Source organism: Equus quagga, chromosome 4 (assembly GCF_021613505.1).
Source record: "Equus quagga isolate Etosha38 chromosome 4, UCLA_HA_Equagga_1.0, whole genome shotgun sequence".
Lineage (NCBI taxonomy): Eukaryota > Metazoa > Chordata > Mammalia > Perissodactyla > Equidae > Equus > Equus quagga.
In genome coordinates this window covers 79,217,406-79,240,184 of record NC_060270.1, presented here as the reverse complement: position 1 = coordinate 79,240,184, position 22,779 = coordinate 79,217,406, and the positions used below count along the sequence as shown (strand labels likewise).

Here is a 22,779-nt window from a genome sequence, read left to right as displayed (position 1 = left end):
TTTGATGTTTTCCTTCCCTTTATCTTTAATGTTATAATTACTTGCTAACCTATTCTGATGGAGAGCTGCAATGTTCTGATTTTGTCTGCTTATTTATCTCCTTGCTCAAGTGACCCCCCCCCCTTTTTTTTCAGATATGAGGGCCTTGATAATTTCTTGTGTGTGTGTGTGTGTGTAGGGGGGGAGTCTTGTGATGATGAACTCCATTAGCTTTTCTTTATCTGGAAAAGTTTTTATTTCTCCATCATATCTGAAGGATATTTTCACTGGATAGAGTGTTCTTGCCTGAAAGTTTTTGTCTTTCACAATTTTGAATAATCATTCCATGCTCTTCTAGCCTGTAAGGTTTCTGCTGAGAAATCTGCTGAAAGCCTGATAGGCATTCCTTTGTAAGTTATTTTCTTCTGCCTTGCTGCCTTTAATATTTTTTCTTTGTCATTGAATTTTGCCAGTTTTATCACTATATGCCTTGGAGAAGGTCTTTTTACATTGATATAATTAGGAGTTCTATTAGTTTCTTTTACTTGTATTTCCACCTCTTTCTCCAGGTTTGGGAAGTTCTCAGCTATTATTTCTTTGAACAAGATTTCTGCTCCATTCTCCCTCACTTCTCCCTCTGGAATATGTATAATCCTTATGTTGCATTTCCCAATTGAGTCAGATATTTCTCAGAGAATTTATCGTTTCTTTTTAGTCTTAGCTCTCTCTCCTCCATCTCAAGCATTTCTACATTTCTGTCCTCCAGATTGCTAATTCTGCCCTTCATAATATCAGCTCTTTTTATCCAGGGTGTCTAGATTTTTCTTTATCTCATCCATTGTGTTTTTCATCTCCAACATTTCTTATTGGTTTTTCTCTATAGTTTCAATCTCTTTTGTGAAGAATTCCTCTGTTAATTAATTTTGTTTCTGATTTCATTGAACTGTCTGTCTGAATATTCTTGTAACTTGTTAAGTTTTTTAATGATAGGTATTTTGAATTCTCTGTCATTTAGATTACAAATTTCTGTGCCTTCAGAATTGATTTCTGGGTGCTTGTAATTTTCCTTCTGGTCTGGAGTATTAATATATTTCTTCATGTTGTTTGATGGCATGGATTTGTGTGTTTGCATAGTGATAGTATCTAGCCAAAGTGGTGGCAGGTGGAATACTGAGCCCACCACCATCCCTGGCATCTGAGCCTGTCCTCCTGTGGAATCTATGCTGACAGAGCCTGACTGTGATTGTCAACTCTGTTGCTTGCAGCTGCTGCTTTTCTAATATATGTGCAGGTGCTCTGGCCAACCAGCTGGGCTAGTGAGCTGGGCTGGGGGAGGGGCACTTTCTGTTGCATGCATGAACTCTGTCCTTGCTATCTACTCTCCTGAGGTGCTGGCTTCATGAAGACACCCACACAATAGCTTAGCCTCCTCTGTGTAGAGGTTTCCCACAAGCTGTGAGGGAACTTGGAGAGTAAAGGCATTCCTGCAGAGAGCCACCCCTCCCCAGTCTTTTCTCAGAGCCACACGTGGTCCTGTGCCCCGGGTTGCTGCTGGGGAGGGAGAGGAGATCCCCTTACCTCCTTCCACTTCCTCCTGGGGAGTGTAGCACCTCCACCTTCAGATGTATTGCTGTGTGGGCCTCTCAGAAATCTTTGTGTTGTGTGGATGTCCTCTGTTAGTTTATGAATGTTCTTTTCATTGTATCTTAGCAGGGAGAGTCTAAGAGAAGCACTCACTCCACCATGATGCTGACCTAGAGCTTGTATTTTTTAAAAGGGGTGTTTAACAGTATGGCATAGCATGATGTTCCCCAAACTTACCTGTTGATTAAAATGGGGGGGGGGGGAGAACATTATGAAAACAAATTCCTAGACCCTCCTTTGGAAATTCTGACACAGTGGATGGGGCTTGAAAAAAAATTTAAAAAACACCCCAGATGATTCTTATCTTGAAGGAAACTTGGGAAAAGCTTTAGTGGTAGACTAAGAGAGATGGCTCTAGGGACAATCCTAGCTCTGCCACTTACCATCTGTGTAATCCTGAGCAAATCACTTAACCTCCTTGCACTGTTTCGTTAACAATAGATACAACAATGCCTGCTACTCAGAGATGTTGAGAGAGGATTAAATGTGAGCAGGTATGTGAAACACCAACCCTCTGACTCCTCTGGGGCCTCTCAGCCTCCTTCATACAGAGAGGACTGAGCTCCCACTCCAGCCCTCACCAGACCTGGATCCCTCACCAATTCTGACCTTCCTGGGTCTGCTCCAGACCCAGCTTCTACAGGAACTCACCTAGTTGAGGATTTAGGAGATGCTTACATATATATCCTCTCGTTGTTATCTTATCATTTTGGTCTTTCTCAGCTCTGCGTTGGATCTTGTAGTGAAGTGACCCAGGGGCTGCCAGTTACATTTCTTTCCCTGTGAAGATGGGATGGACTACTGCAATCTTCAGTGTTGGGCCTTCATCATTTTGTTTTCTCACCTCCATGGAGGTGATAGGATAAGCCTTTCGGGCAGGACTGCCTGGGTTTTAATCCTAGTTCTGCCCCCTTAAAGCTGTGTGATCTTTAGCAAATTGCTTAACTTCTGTTCCTCAGTTTCTTCATCTGTGAAATGGGCATATTAATAGATGCTACCTCCTATAGTTGTTATAAGGATTAAGTGAGATAATACACATTAGGTGCTGAGAACAGTGCCTGCCACAGAGTAAATACTCAGGAAATGTTCATCATGACTGTTATCTCAAGGATAACCACGGAATGAAATACAACAAAAACCAAAGGAGACACAGTTCATCTAAACTGCAGTCATAAGCAATAGTTCTGACACTAGTCATCTGAGTGTCATTTCCACTAGTTTTCTCCTTGAGAGGGTGGGCCCTGCTCAGCCTTCACATTTAGAGCAAAACTTTGCTCTTTGCTATAAGTCTGAGAAGCTTGTTCTCTCTCCAGCTGCCCTCCCACCCCTATTCTAGAACAGGGGCGTATACATCATGTTGTGTAGAATGGTCTACAGAGGTGCTTCAGGCTTTCTGCAAAGTTCAATTTGAATGCCATTTAAATATACTTTTAATTATTTAAAAAAGTCTATAAAGCAATATCTGGTCTAAAGTATTCTACACCAAATTCTAACATGCCAGAGACCACCTCATCATTTAGGGCTAATAGGTTAACTAGTTTTGTACAGACCATGGAATAAAATGTCTCCTGCCATCTCTGTGTATATATTTGAAATTCTTATAAATTTGTCTTTGATTAAGAAGTCGGTACTTCTAAGGTGCTCTTTTATTTATGTGTATGAATTATTTATTTTCTGGTTTAAATCTAGACCACTGATGTCAAAATTTAGGCTTGACAGTGTTGTCGTGGTGAGTTCCCATCACAGCCCATGAGCATGGCCCACGTGTGTCCAGAAGGCTGGGTGCTCTTGTTGGAGTGCACTCTCCTTGGGTGGCACAGTCAGCCATGCAGTAACAAGTGCCTGTCATACAATGCGGCTGTCATACCATATTTTAGATAGTTTTTGAAATTCTTTTAAATTGTGAGAACTTCTTTGATTCTTAAATGTAAAATAGGAATGCAAGCAATTCTTAGAAATTGTTACTGATTCACCTTTGAAACAAAAATTTTCTAATTCTCCTCTTTTAAATTTCTGGTTTGGTTTCATTGTGGAGTATTCTGAGATTAAATGATTAACTTTTTTTAAACACTGCTCCCATTGCCACCCCTATAGGTCAATGAGGGTGTTCTGTGTACTGTGCACCAAAACAAACTACAGAAAGAAATTGGATCCTGAGTCTGACTAAGCAGGCAATTGGCATCCTTAATCTGTGAATTCTAATTTTTACTGTTTTAATTGGCTCTATAATAATTAAGTACTATGTATTTGAACTTAAAAAATGTTTTAATAATAAAATGTCACTTTTATCTTTTTGATGATATAGCATTCTATTTTAAAACAGGGTATACTTAATTTAAAAAAATTTTAAATCTACACTCTAAAAACATTGTAGTGGAAGGTCCCATCCCTCCCCCAGTGAAGCTGGAACACCCTGGCCTGGTGGAGAAAAGGTGATAGGAGTTGCCATCACATAAATTATGTAAAGTGGTCAACAGGCTTTGGGGGCAGACGTTGCTTTTATATCAGATGCAAACATTGCTAGCATTTGTCCTTGTAAGTACCTGTTTTGTCCATTTCTCTAATACGGACTTCTGGATCCCAGCAGTTCTCTTGGACCACTCTGAAGACCTGCCCATCTTTCACCATCTTTGCTTCTCCCTAGGGCAGAAATCCCACATCAGCAAAAGGCAACCTAAGCCTACTTAGATTAGTCCTTCTTTGTATGCTTTGGAACATGCTTCTCCCCTAACATTTTTAGTGGTTTTTACTTAATCCTCCCAGAAGTAGAAATCTGTTCATTTAATGGAACTGAACTTTTCATCGTCATGCCTTAATATTGGCTGAATTTGAAGAGATGTGCTCTGTGTGTGTCAGTGACTGGACACAGAGAGAAGAAGGTCATGGTCATGGCCTTTTGGGGCTGCATGACTGAGGATAACTGGTCACCTTACCGATCTGAACCCACGGGCTACAAGACCTGAGAGGATGGCCCAGTGTCTGGAAAACTCTAGATTCATAACATTTTAGGATTGGAAAGGCTCTCTGAGACAGATCATCCAGTCCTAGCATCCAGTTGCTTCTAGAGAAGCAACAGATGGATAGTGAGAGTAAATAATTTGTCTAACAGAGCATGGCCTACTGATGTCAACACCTGCAGGAGAAGGTGGACAATGAAGTGAATCAGTCTAGCAGCACATATGAATTTGGTGCTGAGCTGCTAGCTTCCACTGGGCTCATGCTTGCCTGTGTACAATACCTTTTAATATGCGGTGCAGGGGGGCCAGACTAAATGGCTGTACAAAACATGGCCGTGGTCTCTAAATTGAGCCTCCAGTTTGTGATCCCTAAAGAAAAGGGAAATGTTCTGATCTAGGTCCCTGAAATCAGACTGCAAGGGTTCAAATCCCCATTCTACCACTTACTGTGTGGACTTAGGCAAGTTAAACAACATCTCTGAGCCTCAGTTTGCTCATCTTTATAATGATTTTTTTAACTTACCAACCAAATATTTATTTAGCCCTTAAGGTGGGCAAGATGCTTTCTCTAAATGATGTAAGACTTCAATGATACATAGTTGAGGAAAAAAGACAAGTTCATAAACTACCACTGAAAAATTAGATCATAAGCATGGAGATTGGAAAGCCTGAGAGAAAAGGAAGAAATTCAGGCACAGATCCCCGTCCATGGAGACAAAGAATAGTGTACTTGAGTTGGCTGAGCAGAGGTTCAATAAGCCAGAGATGGTATTATGCTCGGCAGTGATGTTCAATTTGGAACATCTGAATATCTCCCTCTCTTTGTCACTTAAATTGAAAGTGTCTTTGCACTTCTCCTGGATGATTGGGCATAACCAGGGCAAAGCCTTCTTCTCCTGACCAGGCCCAGTTGGAATGACAGGTCAATTGTTGCTTTAGAGAGGAAAGAAGATTCTTGGTTCTTCAGTAACCCTGTCTTCATTGCAACTCCTTCAGTTCCGTAAGGAGGTATCACTTCCAGCATATCACCCAGCATACAGGACACTCGTAAGTAAGGCTTGGACTTCTTTTGGCTCAGAGAACAATACAGGTAGGACAGAAGTCACGGTCACATTCGGTGGTGACTACTTCCTTTAGATCATTCTGGCAGATAGCACAGATTAGTTCATACTTATCCCATTCAGCCATGGCTCTATGGTTTCTTCTGCTTTGTGATATCAAATATCTGTGAGTCTCAGGCTCTGTCCTACTTGCTGTTCTGTCTAGAAGTTTCTGAGGTTTTGTTCATCTTTAAAATAATAATATGACTTACCTTAAAAAAATAATATGACTTACCTTAAAGGAATCTTGTGGGCATGAAATGGGATAATCTATACAAAGCACATAGTAGAGTATCTGACACATGTTGAGAGGAAAGAAGTGTGTTATTCTTAGTATTAGTTATTAATGATGTATGGTTAATTAGAGACTAGGCTGTCTCCTGATCTTCCCCTGCTTTGAGGGCACCCCTCCTCTGGTGATGCTTCAGGGCCTCAAGATGCCCTTGGGCTCTATGTGTTGGTCAGGTGGGCAAGTGGTGATCAAAGGCCTTGAGCTCTGCTTGGTGGAGTCCTCTGCCCTCCTCCTCTTCCTCTTGGCTTGATCATGACTTGCACTCAGGCCTTGCCATAGCTTCCTTCTTCCTCCTTCTATTCCGTGGACAACACCTTCTCCATCTCCTGCGTAGAGAAGGTCTTTTCACCTTCAAGTGTGGTGGTCCACATCTGCATACGTAGGAAGACCTCAGATCCATGTTTTCGTTTCTTATGGACTGGGGAACAAGTCAATGGGCAAGTGACTTGGGTAACTGTTACAGGTGTCTATATCCAGGCAGAGTGGAGTTTCTGACACCAGGACATCAGGGTTGATTTGCCTCAGTTCTCATAGTTGGCTGATCATTCCAGTATCTGAACCACCTTCCTGAGTCAGGGAACCTCCTGTGAGAGCCTTGGTGGCGGCAGAGCTCAGCCTCCCTCTACTAAAACCCAAAAGCCCAATACTTGCTCCAAACTTGGCCAATCAATGCTTGGATTTGAATCAAGTACAAGAGATGCAAAAAGACAGGAACAGTTGAATTTATTATGCCAGTGATTCCAGCAGTGACCACGTGCTATGTCCATTGGTAGTGGTACTGGTGGGAGTGTCCAGTGTCCAGCTGGGAGGTAGCAGCTCCCTAGCCAGGCTGTTCCTGTGGCGTTGCCTTGGCTATGGCTTCAATCACCTGGTTTCCCTTGGTTCCTGCACATTTATGAATGTGGTTCCCTGGGCATTTTGTAATTCTTGAGGGGCTTGACCACCGTGCCACCATGCCGGCTCCTAAACCTCGCTTTTTCTATCTGTAAAATGTGGATCATTTTATTTGTCATGCTCGTGACCACTCACCATCTTTGGAACACTTCCTATGTGTGAAGACATTTTCACATTTAGATCCCCCTTTCCTGAGGGAGAATCCAGAATTCACTTTCTTAGCCTCCCTTGTAGCAAGGACACTGGCATATGCTCTAGGCTCTGCCAATCAGAGGCCCCATTTGTGGCTTTGATTTGGAAGTGAGCACGGTGAGAAAGCAGGGACCGTGCAGAATCCATGTTTTGGCAAGGGTGTTTTCTCAAGTGTCAGACCTTGCTGGAGGAGAAACTGCAACACTAGTCTCCAATCTCAGCAGCATCACCATGAGCTTCCTGTCTGTGACCAGGAGTAGCAGCATTTGCATCTTTGCTGGAGCAGCTCCCCAGATATGATTGTACATTGTGCATATTAGCACAGCCTCAGAGCTTGATCTCCAGCTCTCCCAGGAAGTCTGTGAGCTGTTTTTCTAATTAAACTAGATAGAGTGGATTCTGCTGTCTTCAGCTAAGAATGTTGAGTGATACAGAAGATTCAATAATAGAATGTTTGTAAAGAACTTAGCACCAGGCCAGAGAACATACACAATCAGTGATGGCTAGATTTTACCATGTTATCAATAACATGGCAAAGGAGGAAATTGGGTTTTTCTGGGAGGTGCATTACTAAGTTTTGGTTTCAGACAAAGCAGAAGGTGTTAAAGTAGAAATAGGTCATTCAGTTCAACTCTTGCATTTACCAATGAGTCCATGTGGTGCAGTGGTATAGAGCTTAGTTGGTATGGAGTTGGGAGAAGAACCCAGGTTTATGAAGTCATTTTCCATCCCACCAGGCTGATATTTGGTAATTGGTCTCTGCTTAGTAGGCAGAGGTTAATTACTATAATTTCCTAAAGAGTCTGATCTTTTGGGGAGGATTGCTCTCATTACATTGCAGGAAAATCAGATTTACTAAACGTCTTTTTCCATATCCTTCATGCTGGATCCATGATAATGCAAATGGATGACAGCAACCATCAGTGGAACTCTTTGTGAGTGAAAATTGCCACATAGCAGCTGTGCCCCTATAATAGGCTCCCAATTCTCATTGTTTTTTCAGCCAGAATTTTGGGACCTGAGAGCCATGGTAGAGAATCAGCTCCTGATCCCTCTCACTTTACATTTGGGAACCCAGGATCCCTGTAGGGCTATAAATGTGCCTCAGAGGTCAACATTTGCTGCTGGGGAGTCACTGGTGGTGGGGGGTGTCTCTTAGTTTCTGTTTTTAACATTGACCTCAATACCAACCAAGATCTTAAACTAAACTAATAGCCAAGTAATTGGAGCAAGTTGCTCTAATTTATTCAACCAAGAAACAAATTCTGATTTTTTTCTAAACTCTCAAAATAAAACCAAGTTTTTTTAAAAATAAAGAATTCCCCAACCAACCATCGCTACCCAGATAACTCATTTCAAATACACCTCAAATATCTTTTAAGCCAGAACAGCATGGTATAGTGGAAATCATGATACTGGAGGGGTCAGGAGACCTGGATCCTACATGTAAACCACTTACCCTCGCAGGATCTCACAATCTAACTATAAAATAAGGGCTTAGTGAAAATGAGGTCTAAGGTCTTTCCCAGGATGATGTGATGTACCACCAAGACCCCCCTTCAAGAATAAAGGACTTATTCTCCCAGCTTCTGGGAGCATTTCCCGCAGACAGCCTTCAGCTGTCAGCCCCTATGGGGAGATGGGAAGACTGCCTTGGCTGAAGAGAGCCAGCCCCCTCAAGGTCCTGCTTCATTTCCAGGGCAGCCCACTTCCCGTGACTGATTGACATGGAGATGTAAAGACCCCAGGACTCCCCAACTTGGGACAACTCTGAAGGTCAGCTTTAGAGCTCCTTCTGGGTCAGCTGAGGCTTCCGTTGAGACTACATCACGGCTCAACATTGCCCTCTGTTCTATCCTGCTTCCTTCTCCTCCCTTCCACTGTGCTCTAAGGGCACTTCCTGATAAACCTCCTGCATGTTGATCTCCATCTCAGAGTCTGATTCCCAGGGAACCTAACCTGTGACACTGCTGATTCCTAAGTTCTAGTTCTAACACTATTTGCAAGTAAGTTCAAATATGGCTGGTATTTCAAATGTCTGGTACTGCCTGTATCATTAAAAATGTATTTTCAAGCCATCAGATTTCCATTCTCCTCCGCCTTCCCGCAGTGCCCACTCAGGCTATCCCTCTAGACCGCGCAAGGTGCCATGCTGGTTGAACTTGAGGTGCAGAGTTGGCAGAAATGGACGAGACACTGTCACTAGGAAGCAACCTCTGTAATCACTCTAAGTCTCACATTGCAAGGTTCTGAAGGACAGCTCCATGTGGGCTCTACTACAACTGCTTCAAACTCCACTCACCCAACCTGTTTGTCTGTCTCAGACCTCGTTGTCCTCCTGGTTCGGCGGCTTCTGTTTCTGATGCCTGCATTATCTTTCTCATCCCTCTGAGACCACATCATTTTTTCCACTCCCTCAGTCTAACATGTCACCATCCTATCTGTTTCCCAATACCACTGGTTCTAGCTCCAAAATAGATCCTGCAGTAGTCCACTTCTCTCCATCTCCACTGCTCCGGCCTTGGTCCAAGCCCCGTCCCCCCTCACCTGAACAACTGCTCCAGCCTCCATCCTGATCTCTTTCTGCTTTCCCTCTTGCTCCCCTCCAACCCAGTATCCACCAAGCAACCAGAGTAAACTTTTAAAACCCTAGATCATCTCTTGCCAGCTCTCCACTTATAACTCCCTAATGGATTCCCATTGCCCTGAAGGTAAAATCCAAACTCCTTAACATGGCAGGTAAGACCCTGCGTGATGTAATCCCTGCCACCACCATACCTTCATCACGCACCTACACCTTTATAAACAGGCTCTTTATTAACTCTTTCCAAAGTGTTCTAATTTAAGCGAGCCATTTATTTTCTGTTTGGAACCTAATTGACTTAGCTAAAAAATAGGTACACAAACATATTAATTATTACTATATCCTTTCTATAGCTGCTTGTATATATAAGTAAAATAATAGGAAAAGGTCTGGGAAGATACTCACCAAACTGTTAATAGGAATTACTTTTGAGGATGGGGAGTGCTGATCCAAGGGAACTGTGGCTTTATCTCCAATAGCTTAAATTTAAAAAGGAGAATTTATTCAAATATTACTTATGTAATGAGAAATTAACCTTAATAAAACATGAAATGGGGGCACTGGGCTAGATTAATGGCTTTTAATCAATTTTGGCTATGACCCCACTTTAGGAAGTATATTTTCTGTTGTGACCCAGTACACCCATATATATATCTATTTAAACAGCTAAAGACTAAGACAAAAGTTTCATGAAACAGTATCTTCTCTTACCATACACAGTACATTCTGCTATTTTCTTTTGTAATCTATTTTATTTTCAAAGCTGTCCTAACCCACTGAATTGGTATTGGGTTGCAAACCATATTTTCAAATACTTGGCTAGATGATCATTAGCCCTACAGTTCTATGATTTTTAATTTATCTATTGCCTCCTGCCTTGGGCTCCCCACCTTCCCTGAACACCCTTACTATTTATTGTCTCTTTTGCTCAGTTGGCATAAAATTATCACTACCCATATGTTCTTTATCCATTTGAGTGTCTTCCTGGCTCCCCAGTGAGGGGGAAATCATTTTGAAAGCAGGGACCCGATGATCAGAGATAACACAGAATAGTATGTGTGAAAATGCTAAGTGTGATGGAAATGGTGTGTGTATGTGTGTGTATTTATATTCCCAAGGGTCTAAAAACACTCAGTGGATGTTTCTAGATGCTGCTGACCCACGGATTTGAAATATGCCCTGTGTCTACCCTCCTTTGAAATGCTCCCAGGTGTTCCTGCCATCAGAAGTCAATTCTACCCCCACCCCATGCAGCTCCTGAGAGGGGGCCATACAAACTGGCTTGCTACCTAAACTTTTATAAATATTCAGCCAAAGGACAAATGATGTTTTTCATTTCTGAACAGGGTTATACTGTGGCAAACAAATACCCCTCCATTCATTCCAAAAGCATTGAAAAACCAAAGGTTCAGAAGAGAAACAAATAGGGCAAACCAGAGAAATGTTTTGGAAAGGCTTTCAGAGAACAGGAGTTTCCGGGGTAAATCAGTTATGGGGGACAGAAAATATTTGTTCACTGAAGGAATGCAGGAGAATAAAAAGAAATTTCAACCCCAAAATACTGGATTTTTCTCATTGCCCTTAGCCTAATTTGCATATTTGTATATCTTTGCACATTGTTTTCCAGTGACTGTAATCCCTGACCACTGTATTTATGAAATACAGATTTGGTTCTGGTTTGTTTTGCTTCGTTTTGTTTTTGAGAGAGAGGGAGGGAGGGTGTCATTGTTTTGTTCTATTAGACTATCATTGTATCCAGTTTTGCTGGAAATATGTAGGTAGTAGATATGACTGGAAATATTTTCCTTCTTGTTTCTTTTGGGGATTTGCTGTTAAATTATGCAAGTCCGTTTAAATACAGTATCACGGTTGCCAGCTGTAGCTTGGGACACGGAGTAAAAGGAAAAAAATCACAGGCTTCCCATCCCTACACCTGGGGCTTCTTCCTAGTAGCCTTGTAATCCTCTCCACTCACATTTTTCTCACCCTTAGGGAGACTTGAGGCCAGCTTAGATCCCCAGCTCCCAGGCTGGGAACTAGCACTTTTCTCAGGAGAAGTGTAGCCCAGTGTCTAGACTGGCACTAGTGGGCACTCTTTGATGAAGGTGAGAATGAGCTGCCGCAGAGATTCTGATGTTCAAAACTCTTAATGATTCCCCACTGCATTCAGGATCGAGTACAAAGGCCTAAACCCTTCCTCCAAAGCCCCATCCGATGAGGCTTCTGCCCAGCTGTTCAGCTTCTTCCCACCACTTTGCTCCCCAAACTCTTGCCTGCCTCTGTCCATTCTCCACAGAGCAGCCAAAGTGGTCTTTGTAAGCCATTAAGACCCTCCAAAGAATTTGCATTTCGTTGAGAATAAAATCCAGACTCCTTTGCATGTACAAAGGTCCCTCCATGCTCTGGCCCCTGCTTACCTCATTAGCCTCGTTTCCACCATCTCCCTCTTTTACTACATCTCAGCCACATTGCCCTCCTTTCTGTTCCTTGAACACAGCTCTTCCTCATATGGTGGCCTTAGCAACTGCAGTTCCCTCATCCAGAGACACTCTTCCATGCTTTTCCTTCATGTCCTCCAAGTCTTAGCTAGCTTCCTGACTGGCCAGCCCAAATGAATCTTCCCAGTCACTCCCTGTTACAGCACTGTTTTTTATTCCATTCTCTGAAGTGATCATGTTTGTTTGTCTCCCCCTAGAATCTGAGTACCATGAGGACAGGGAGTATGTCTCTTTTGTTCATTGGCATATTCTCAGTGTCTGGACTGGTGGGCCTGGCACCAAATAGGTGTCAATAAAAATCAGTGAGTGAGTGAATGTATATGAGCCAGTGGTTCTCAAACTTGAGGAGCATCAGCATCACCCGGAGGCTCGTGTCAGATTGCTGGCCTGACTCTCAGAGTTCCTAATTTGGTAGGTCTTGTATGAGGCCAAAGAATTCGTATTTCTCCGAAGTTCCCAGGTGAAGCTGAACTTGCTGGTCCAGGGCCACACTTTGAGAAATGCCATCACTGTGTGCTTGAGTTCTGGGCTTACATATGTTTAATATCTCCATGCCTTTGTTCCCTGTCTTCTCTTCTTGGAACCTTGTTTCCTTTATTCCTTGGGCAAGCCTTCATCCCTGCTTCAAGACTTAGGATGAGCATCACTTCCTCCAGGAGGCCTTCTCCAATCCTTGGTGCTCAGTACCTGGTGCGAAAGAAGTCTTAACCTTATCACACTGCATTGCCTTACCCCTGTGCATGGTAACTGTGCTTCCCAGACTGCAAGTCCTCCAGGGCCTGGCTTAGTCATGTCTGTGTTCCAGCTGGAAGCTCAGGAATGTTCCCTCCATGAAGGCATATGATGCCTCTGAAATTGAAGTCAGACCTGACCTCTGTGCAGCCCTAGACTTCTGGCCCACTCTCAGGCCTCATTATTTGCAGAAAGCTTTGCCCCAAGCCCTCCTCCTCTTGCCTTTTCCTCTTGCCAAACTCAACCCTTAATAACAGTGGCTTCTTCTCCTCTTTGTCTCAAATGTTTAATTTCTCCAGCTTGTGCTCAAACCTAAATTGTTCCATTTGTTTGGTTGGCTTTAGTGTTCTGTAATAACCTGTGGAGAGGGCCAGGTCACTTCCTTAAGACAGAGTGATAAATGCTAAAATTGGTTCTAGGGCAGGAAAAAAAAGAGAGAGACAGAGAAGAGATTTCTTAATGGATTCTTAAATTCCAATTTTATCTTCCTAAATGCTGCTCTTTGAAGTTACCCCCATTTTTCCTAATGTTTTTGAGAAACCTCAGTACTGCTCCCTTGCCTACTGCAAAGCCAATGGGAGGACAGAAGCTTGAACTCCCTGGAGGTCCACCTGCAGGCAGGTCCCAGGCTCAGGATGTCCCTGGGTCTGCGGCATGCTCACACTTTGGGAAAAACTCACCTTGCTATGGTGTTGGAGCTGCACCCAGCCTCCATAGCCAAATTTCTGCAAGAGAGAAGCACAGTTATACTGGAGGACCAAAGCAGAGAGGACTCCAATAAAGGGGCATCCTTGCAGCAAAGGATCCCAAGCTGCATCCTTTCAAGTGTCACCTTCCCATTTTTTACCCATACCCATGTATCACTTATTCAATATTTATATTTAAATCAATTTACTTTTTTCCTTAAATATATTTATTTAGGAAGAAAATTCTGTATCATAGAAATCCTAATTTTACCTTTTCTCCTAATGCAGGTCACAATTTTTAAATGAAGGTTAACATTAAAAAATATTTATTCACCACCTAAAATCATTTCAGGACCACCAGGAGTACACAGACTATAAGGACCACTCTTCAGGGGATATCATCTTAGAACATTAACACTGCTCTTCAAACTGGGTTGCAATCCATGAGTAGATCATGAAATCAATATAGTGGATAGTGACCTATATGTTCTAAAAACACAAAATAGTACGTGTAGCAGATGCTGCTGGTGTCCCACCCATATTCTCTCCCCTTAACATTTCTGTGCACACCAGCTCTCCTTCAACTGACAGTACCAGCGTTTCTTTGACAGGAGCTTCTCTCTCTCTCTCTGTTTTTTGTGGGGGTTTTTTGGTGAGGAAGATTGTCACTGAGCTAACATCTGAGCCAATATTCCTCTGTTTTGTATGTGGGATGCCACCACAGCATGGCTTGATGAGTAGTGTGTAGGTCTGCATCCAGGATCCGAACCTGTGAACCCTGGGCAATCGAAGTGGAGTGCATGAACTTAACCACTATGCCACTGGGCCAGCCCCAACAAGGGCTTCTCTTTTGCCACTGGAACCAGCTCTGATCAGGCCCTTTGGGCGAGATGACTCTGAGGTGAAGCATACATTCTACACTTTCATTGGCTGCTTTGCTTTCCCTGTCTTACTTCCCCACTCTACTGGTGTTTTCTGGGATCACCTCCAAAGTAAACTACTTGCGTTTGAATTCTTGTCTCAGGGTCTGCTTCTTGGAAAACCCAAGCCAAGATAGTAGAGGAATAGAATGGAATGGGATGAGATCGGATGAGATTAGATGGGATAGAATAGAATGAAATAGACACAGCAAAGGAAACCATCAACAAAACAAAAAGACAACCTAACAATTGGGAGAAGATATTCTCAAATCACGTATCTGATAAGGAGTTAATATCCAAAATATATAAAGATCTCATACATCTCAACAGCAAAAAAACCCAAACAACCCAATTAAAAAATGGGCAAAAGATCAAAAAGACATTTTTTCAAGGAAGACCTACAGATGGCCAACAGGCACTTGAAAAGATGTTCAACAGCACTAATTATTAGGGAAATGCAAATCAAAACTACAATGAGATATCACCTCACACATGTCAGAATGGTTATAATGAATGAGACAAGACATAACACGTATTGGAGAGGATGGGAAAAGAAGGAAACTCTCGTACACTGCTGGTGGGAATGTAAACTGGTGTAGCCACTATGGAAAACAGTATGAAGATTCCTCAAAAAATTAAGAATAGAACCACCATATGATCCAGCTATTCCACTGCTGGGTATTTATCCAAAGAATATGAAAACACGAATGCATAAAGATATATGCACCCCTATGTTCATTGCTGCATTATTTCACAATAGCCAAGACTTGGAAACAACGTAAGTGCCCATCAAGGGATGAATGGATAAAGAAGATATGGTATATATACACAGTGGAATACTACTCAGCTATCAAAAAAGATGAAATTTTGCCATTTGTGACAACATGGATGGACCTTGGGGGTATCTGGTAAGTGAAATAAGTCAGAGGGAGAAAGTCAAATACTGTATGATCTGCCTCATAAATAGAAGATAAAAACAACAATACACAAACACATAGATACAGAGATGAGACTGGTGGTTACCAGAAGGGAAGGGGGAAGGGAGGAGGGTGAAAGGGGTGACTGGGCACATGTGTATGGTGATGGATGGTAATTAGTCTTTGGGTGGTGAACATGATTAGTCTACACAGAGATCAAGACATAATGATGTGCACTAGAATACCTCCATGTAAGTAATTATTAGTTTCATGAAACTCTTGTTTCTGTTGTATATAAGGATATTTGTACTGAATCACAATATAAAATATATTTCTTCTTGGGGGGTCATGAATAAAATATTTTGAAGGCCTCTGCCTAAGAACACAGGTATATATGACTCGTCTAACTACAGGTTTTTAAAGTCTCATTTCATTCATTCATTCATTCTTCAAACCCTCATGGAGTCCCACCCATGACCAGCCTTCCTAAGGCAGAGAAAACAAAAGTGAAGGACAGTTCCAATCTGCGTCGGACACAGTCTTGAGAGAGTGGGACTAGGATGGGCAAGTAATTGAAGACTGGCAATTGTGTGTGAGACGTGCTGTGACAGAGTGACGCACAAGTTTTCTGGAAGCCTGCAGGAGGTTACTGACGTACAACTTGGGTCATGTGGTATCAGGGGAGGGAGATTGAAAAGGTAGTCTGGAGTCAGTCGTTTGTCGTCATTAGTTAATCATCAACCCAGTCATGTTGATTCTGCTTTTCTCTTTCTTCATTGCGTAAGGAGGTCAAGGTTATTGAGGTGTGTCTATTAATATTTAATAAGGAAAGGCAGATTTGAAAAGAGACATTAGTGCTTCCAAAGGGGCTTCCTCTTCTAAAATGAAACTAGTACTGGCTTATTCTTTTCATTTTTTTAATTGGAAAGTTTGAAAAAATAGTGAAAAAAGATCAGAGACTGATGTTTTGAAATAATATTTTACCCACTAAGAAATGATTTGAAGAGAAGGAAAATCCGTTGTAGCTATTGAACTATATGAAGACAAAGGAAACTCTGCTATAAACTAAAGTCACTTTAATACTTACTTTACTCTGACTATATAGACGGGAAATGGGGAGAGAAAGAGAAAAGGGTTCCAGCAACATTTAGATGTATTTTTATTTATCTCACTTCTCCCAGTTTGAAAACACACAACTGTTTCCTCTAGCTGTTTCGTCACTGGCTTGCCTGCACTCAAAGGGACACTTCTACCACGTAACAGACCTGATTGCTTGACCTGCGGGTTGGGAGGCAGGTTCCAATGACCCCATGCCCCCAGTGGGTTTATGTGAGTGCGAAGAGTTGGGGAGCAGCAGGTGTGGAGGGAGGCACTGGAGGCCAGGGTGAAGCGAGGACGTCCTTCAGAGCTGTGATACTCTCCTGGGCCAGCTCTCCGAACTTGCAAAAACAGAGTAGGAGGAGGGGGGTTACCAGGCCTGGGGCGGTGGGGGGATCGGGGAGATATTGTTTAAGGGTACAAACTGGCAACTAGTAGAAAAATAAATTCTGGAGATCTAATGCACAGCTTAGTGATCATAGTCAACTAGATCTTCATTGTTCTCAACACAAAAAAGAAATGACAATTATGTGATGTGGTGAAGGTATTAGCTAATGCTACTGTAGTAATTACATGGAAATATATAAATGTGGCAAACCAACATGCTGTACACCTCAAACTTACACAATGCTATGTGTCAATTACAAAAATATATGTAAAAACACAATATTCTGTTTTAAAAAAAGGTGGATGTGGTGGTGGTGCTGTGCTGAGGCCCACAGTACCATGTAGCTCTGGGATTCTAGGCTCATTTCTGAGTCTCAAGTACCTCATCTGTCAAGCTGAGTTAATAATATAAGTCCTATTTGGTTTTTTTTTCCCTAATTTTTAAAAATTATTTTATTGAGGGGCTGGCCCCGTGGCCGAGTGGTTAAGTTCGCGCACTCCGCTGCAGGCGGCCCAGTGTTTCGTTGGTTTGAGTCCTGGGCGCGGACATGGCACTGCTCATCAAGCCACGCTGAGGCAGTGTCCCACATGCCACAACTGGAAGGACCCACAACGAAGAATATACAACTATGTACTGTGGGGCTTTGGGGAGAAAAAGGAAAAAAATAAAATCTTTAAAAAAAAAATTATTTTATTGAGGCCATATTGGCTTATAATATTGTGTCAATTTCAGGTGTACCTTAGCCATGTACACTGTATCTGTACATGTTTCCGTGTAGACTGTATCGTATTCACCACTGATAGTCTAGTTTTTGTCCGTCACCATACGTATGTGCCCCTTTACCCTGTTCTCCTTCCTCCAACCCGCTTACCCTCTGGTAACCGCAAATCTGTTCTCCTATAAGTTCTATTCACATTTCACAAGATTTTATGTTAATGAAATCACACACACACACACACACACACACACTGCTCCCTGGAAGTATGAGACCATTATGGTTATTATTACTACCATCGACATCATTATCATTATCATTATTAAGTGTACCAGCTATCTGCTTGGAGCACGTGAGACTGATAGATAGAGGCCTGGTTTATTGGGACAAAAATGCCCCTGCCCTCTTTTGAGGTGATAGCTAGCAGACAGGGAGGGGAGGTAGTGTAAAGAGCCAGCGGGACATGTGCTTGGGAAGTCCTGCCCATGCTCTGCTCCCCTCAGCCTCCTAAGGAGTTTTAACAATGTCCGTAGGGCCCTGCATTCGGTGGGGCACCTAGAAATTGTCAGCTCTTGATGACCTGTTCTCTGCTCAAACTACAGGCAGGCTTTGGAGTGGAAGGCAGGTAATGGGAGATGGGGTTGTGGCACAGGATATTAGGTAGAAAGTTTTCTCCCCTCAGCAAAGAGAAGGCACATTTTAGGCTGCTATATATCTTCCAGATGAAGAAGGCTGAGAGCTTATGAAAGAGATCCTTATACTTCGTGGCTTATTTAAGAACAGCTTCCAGTGCCCAGAGGGAATGTCTCATTGGGTCCTAGGTTTAGTGGGAAGATGACCATCTTTCTCAAGGAGTCAGAAGAGTGCATTCCCCAGAAACAAGATATTTCTCTCGGACATTGCGTACATCAGTTTTGGAGCTGCTGAAGCCTGGATTCAAATCTGAATTCCACACTGAGAATCCAACAAGATTGAGTAGAACAGCCAGGCTCTTCTTTGCATAATCAACTTTACATCCGCCAGCAGGAGGAACCGAAAAGCCCTCCCCTACCGGCGAAAGAACATTTTAACTATGATTGGCCTGCTCTCTAAGCACCAAATCCTCATCTGGACAAAGAGGTAGATGCTGTGGAGCTTGGAGGCTCTGCTGCTGTGACATTCTCTTGGAGGGTGGGTCATGCCAGCTCTCTCGGGGGAGAGTACAGGTGGGCAGTGTCCCCTAGACACCACTAAGGTAGTTCCCAAAACATTTCACGCCAGTATTCTTTGAGACTCAAATAAAGAGAAAAGCTGTCATGTTGAATATAATGCTATTTTCCTGGGATAGATCAAGGGCTATTGTAAAATACTAAATCCTCAAATTTCTAAGCCTCTCAGATAAGGGAGTAGAGTCTATTCCTTCCATTTCCTGTATCATAAATTAATTAATTGCTTTAGTCAGTGTATCGTTCATCAGGCAAATAACCATAAACTAGGGGTAGAAAACGGCAACACCATAAAAAGTAAGAAATGCCTGCAGCTTCCAAACAAGCCAAACATACTCCTCTGAAGTAATTTGTGAATTAAAAGACTCTGGTGCATTTCATTAAAAAAATCCCTAACATTGTGAATGGGTGTTTACACTTGAATAAAATATGACAAGGACAACAACATTCAGAACAGCAAGTTCCCACGTAGGCACTTAAACTCCTTTTGGAGGGGTTAGTTTGATAGAGTTAGATTTACTATTAGCTATAATAGGAAAGCCTTTCAAAGATGGTTCAGTGTCATTTGTATTTTTCCATCACCATGTTTACCACCATCTTACCTAAGATAACAATAGACAAAGAAACACTTAAGATTTACATTCATCCAGGAGGCAACTATGAGAAGAAAATAGCTTCATTGACTTCCACAATGAACCACATTTTAATTAGAGTTTGGGTTAATTCATTTTTCCTCACTTGAGATAAAAATAATGAAACATTATCAGTGGAGTGGAGTGAAAGTGCTATAGAAGGCTGAAGTTTGGGTAAAACCTGATACTCAGCCTAAACAAAAATCAAGTCAATTTTAAATTTCTTTCGTGCTCCCACCTTCTTCTTTTAGTATTAATTCAAAAGTTCTTAATGACAAAGGAAATATCCATCTTTAGAGAAACACAGAGAATGCTCCTTAGAGACACTCATTGTGCAGAGGCTTCACGTCATTTCCTCTAGGGCTTTTTGATGTTCCTACTCCCTAGTTCTTCATAACAAGGATTTACAGCTTAACGTCAAAAAGGAAAGGTTGCAGACAGTATCCTAAAATAGACTAAAAAAAATTTCACCAAGATATATCTTGGTGCTTCTAAAACTTATTTTAAACATTTTGGAAAGAAGATACGTTTTAGAAGTCCTGGAAACCTATCCTATTCCATTTTTAATAGTCTCTTACTTGAAACTGCAACTTGAAATTCTATAGTTGGCATGTATTTTCCAAGCAGCTGAAAATGTGATTTAAATGGAAGTAAAACTGCCTGACTTAAATTGTCCAGAAATTTTAAAGAATGCTTATTTGAGGGGAAAATGGGATTTTTGAGAAAGCACTTAACTTCTTTGATCCAGTATTCTTCCAAAATAAACATAAAAGCCATGTTTAAAAACTAGAAATCAGAGCTACTAAATAATTTAAAATCACTCCTGCAGAGAAACTTAACATCTGATTCCCAGAAGAAGAGAAAGGTCTGTGATAGAGGCACTGAGAAACCCTGGAGGAGTTCCAGAAATGATTCAGCAAATTAATCCCCATTACCTTTTTTAGATCTGGCCATTCTTTTGGTAGAATATGACTATGGATGTCAATTTTCATCTCCACAGGACCAGAGAAGCGTGTGAGGAAAGAAGCTTTGATATCAAGGGATCTCCAGGATAACCATGGAGTTAATGGATAAACTTAGTCCCTCTATGGCTACCTTCGGGTACCAGTCAGTGGAGACCTGCTCAGCCCAGGCTAAGTGCATTGGGACAGCCTTTTTAAAGCTCAGCTCTCTGTTTATTTGACAGCTTGGCTTTGGGTCAACAGCTCTTTGGTAATCAGGACCCTAGGCACACACACAAAGGACTGTAATAAACCCTATGGCGTCAAATGTCCTGCAGGTATCATAAAACACAGCAGGTCCAAAATGGACTAATTGTTTTTTAAAGTATTTCAATTTTTATCAAGATATACATAGTTAAAACTCAAATATATTTGATTAAAAATCAAACAGGACAGAGGGCTTTTAAAGAAAATAATAGATCTCTGACTCACCCCTTCTTACTCTTGGTTTCGTTTCCCAGAAGCAACCAATTTTAATGCTTTTGCTTTTTGTTCCGTTAGTTATCTCTAGGCCTTTAAACAGTATTTAGAAATTAGCTTGTTCATCAAAATTTAGCGTGTTGAAAAGTTGTGGAGGAAGTTATATCTTTACTTTTAAATCGTAGAAAGATCCCATTCTTCATATATGTTGTTTCATCCATTGCCTTTTTGTTCATTTGTTCATTCATGCATTCAACAGATATTTATTGAGAATTACTATGTGCCAAGGATATAAGGTTGAATGAGAGATAAAATGATACGTAAATTGTAATAGATAGTTGTACTAAGCCTAAGTGTAGGGAAAAGAAGAGAGTAGCAATTTACGTTGAGGGTTGTCAGAGTAGTTTGTGGAGGGATTCCACTGGAGCATAAAGTGGGGCTCACGGTCATGCCTCTAAAGAAGCCCTTTATTGTTCTATGTTTAACCTTTCTTATTCCTGGAAAGCATAAACTGTTCAAGGGACCTGAGGCCCCTGGCAAAGCCTTAAACCTGTTTTGGGATGCTCCCTTCAGCTCAGTCTACACATCACAGGGACTAAATAGTTACAAAAGCCTTCCTACTAGGCTATTCAACTAGATTCTGGAAATTATAACATGTATTCTTTTTCAACTAGATTCTGGATAAATTATAACCAGTTCAACTAAATCCTGGATAAATTATAACAAACATTCTTTTCAACTAGACTCTGGATAAATTATGACAAATTCAACTAACTTCTGGATAAATTGTAACAAACATACTTTTAAAGGCTACTCAGCTTGGAAGAAAAAAGGGAAATCCTCAAAAGCATTTTTAAAAAGTTCAGTGAACTAAAACCAAATGAGTGAGTCTTTAACATAGAGGCACATGCCAATACTCAGAGCAAGTGTAAGTGCTTTTAGAGCACTTCCTATGGACCAGGCACTGTTCCAAGCATTTTACTCATATCAATTCATTTCTTCCTCATCACAGTCATATGAGAGGAACTATGACCAATATCCATTTTATAGAAGAGGAAACTGAAGCACAGAGAAATTAGGTAACTAGTCCATGGTCATACAATAGTAAGTGACAGAGTCAGAATTTGAACCCAGGCAGTGTGGATTCAGAATCCTGGAGCTTTGAAATTAATATCCCACCAGAGGAGTGAGAGATCATACCATGGGCTTGTACCAAGCTGGGACTCCCTCATTAATGAATTGGAAGAGAGACTTGCACAGAGAGATGAGAAGATTGAGCATGTACAAGAACATCACAAAGTACAAAGGATAGAAAGAAACTCTAAAAGGAGTGTAATCAGACTGCTAAAAAAGAGGAGAGGAGTGCTGGCCCAGTGGCCAAATAGTTAAGTTTCCACGCTCCACTTTGGCAGCCCAAGGTTTGCCAGTTTGGATCCTGGGCACGGACCTACACACCACTCATCAAGCCATGCTGAGTCAGCATCACGCATAGAAGAAGTAGAATGACTTACAACTAGGATATGCAACTATGCACTGGGGCTTTGGGGAGAAAAGAAAAAGAAAAGAGGAAGATTGGCAACAGATGTTATCCCAGGGCCAATCTTCCTCACCAAAACCAAAAAAAGAGAGGAGAGAGAGAAGTTGGAGGAGAGATATTCCAAGAGATAATAGCTAAGAATTTTCCAGACCTGATGAGCCAACAGATCCAGGAATCACAACCTATATCATGAAGGATTAACAAAGAGAACTCCATTTCTAGAAACCTTGTAGTGAAACTACAGATTACCGATAACAAAGATTAGACCCTATAAACAACTAGAGAGAAAAAGAGAATGCCTTCAAAACTCAGCAATTAGACTGACAGCTGACTTCTCACAGCAGTGATGGGAACCGTAGGACAATAGAATAATATGTTCAAAAGCCTG

At 41.7% G+C, this 22,779-nt stretch overlaps 1 protein-coding gene across 4 annotated transcripts in view; it reads right to left on the bottom strand.

The window, feature by feature from the left end:
- ACMSD (aminocarboxymuconate semialdehyde decarboxylase) overlaps positions 1–20,557 on the bottom strand; it is a 70,059-nt gene extending 49,502 nt beyond the window's left edge. For 2 of the 4 annotated variants that reach the window (XM_046659648.1, XM_046659651.1), the window contains exons 1-3: positions 20,369–20,557; positions 13,553–13,597; positions 4,167–4,263 (exon numbers count right to left, since the gene is read on the bottom strand). In XM_046659648.1, the coding sequence (XP_046515604.1) occupies positions 4,167–4,263; positions 13,553–13,597; positions 20,369–20,425 (199 nt within the window). In that variant the 5' untranslated portion in view covers positions 20,426–20,557. Of the gene's footprint in view, positions 1–4,166; positions 4,264–10,047; positions 10,122–12,872; positions 13,288–13,552; positions 13,598–20,368 lie in introns of those variants that run through there. The other 2 variants (XM_046659650.1, XM_046659649.1) reach the window with 2 other exon arrangements.
- Positions 20,558–22,779: the final 2,222 nt, after the last annotated feature.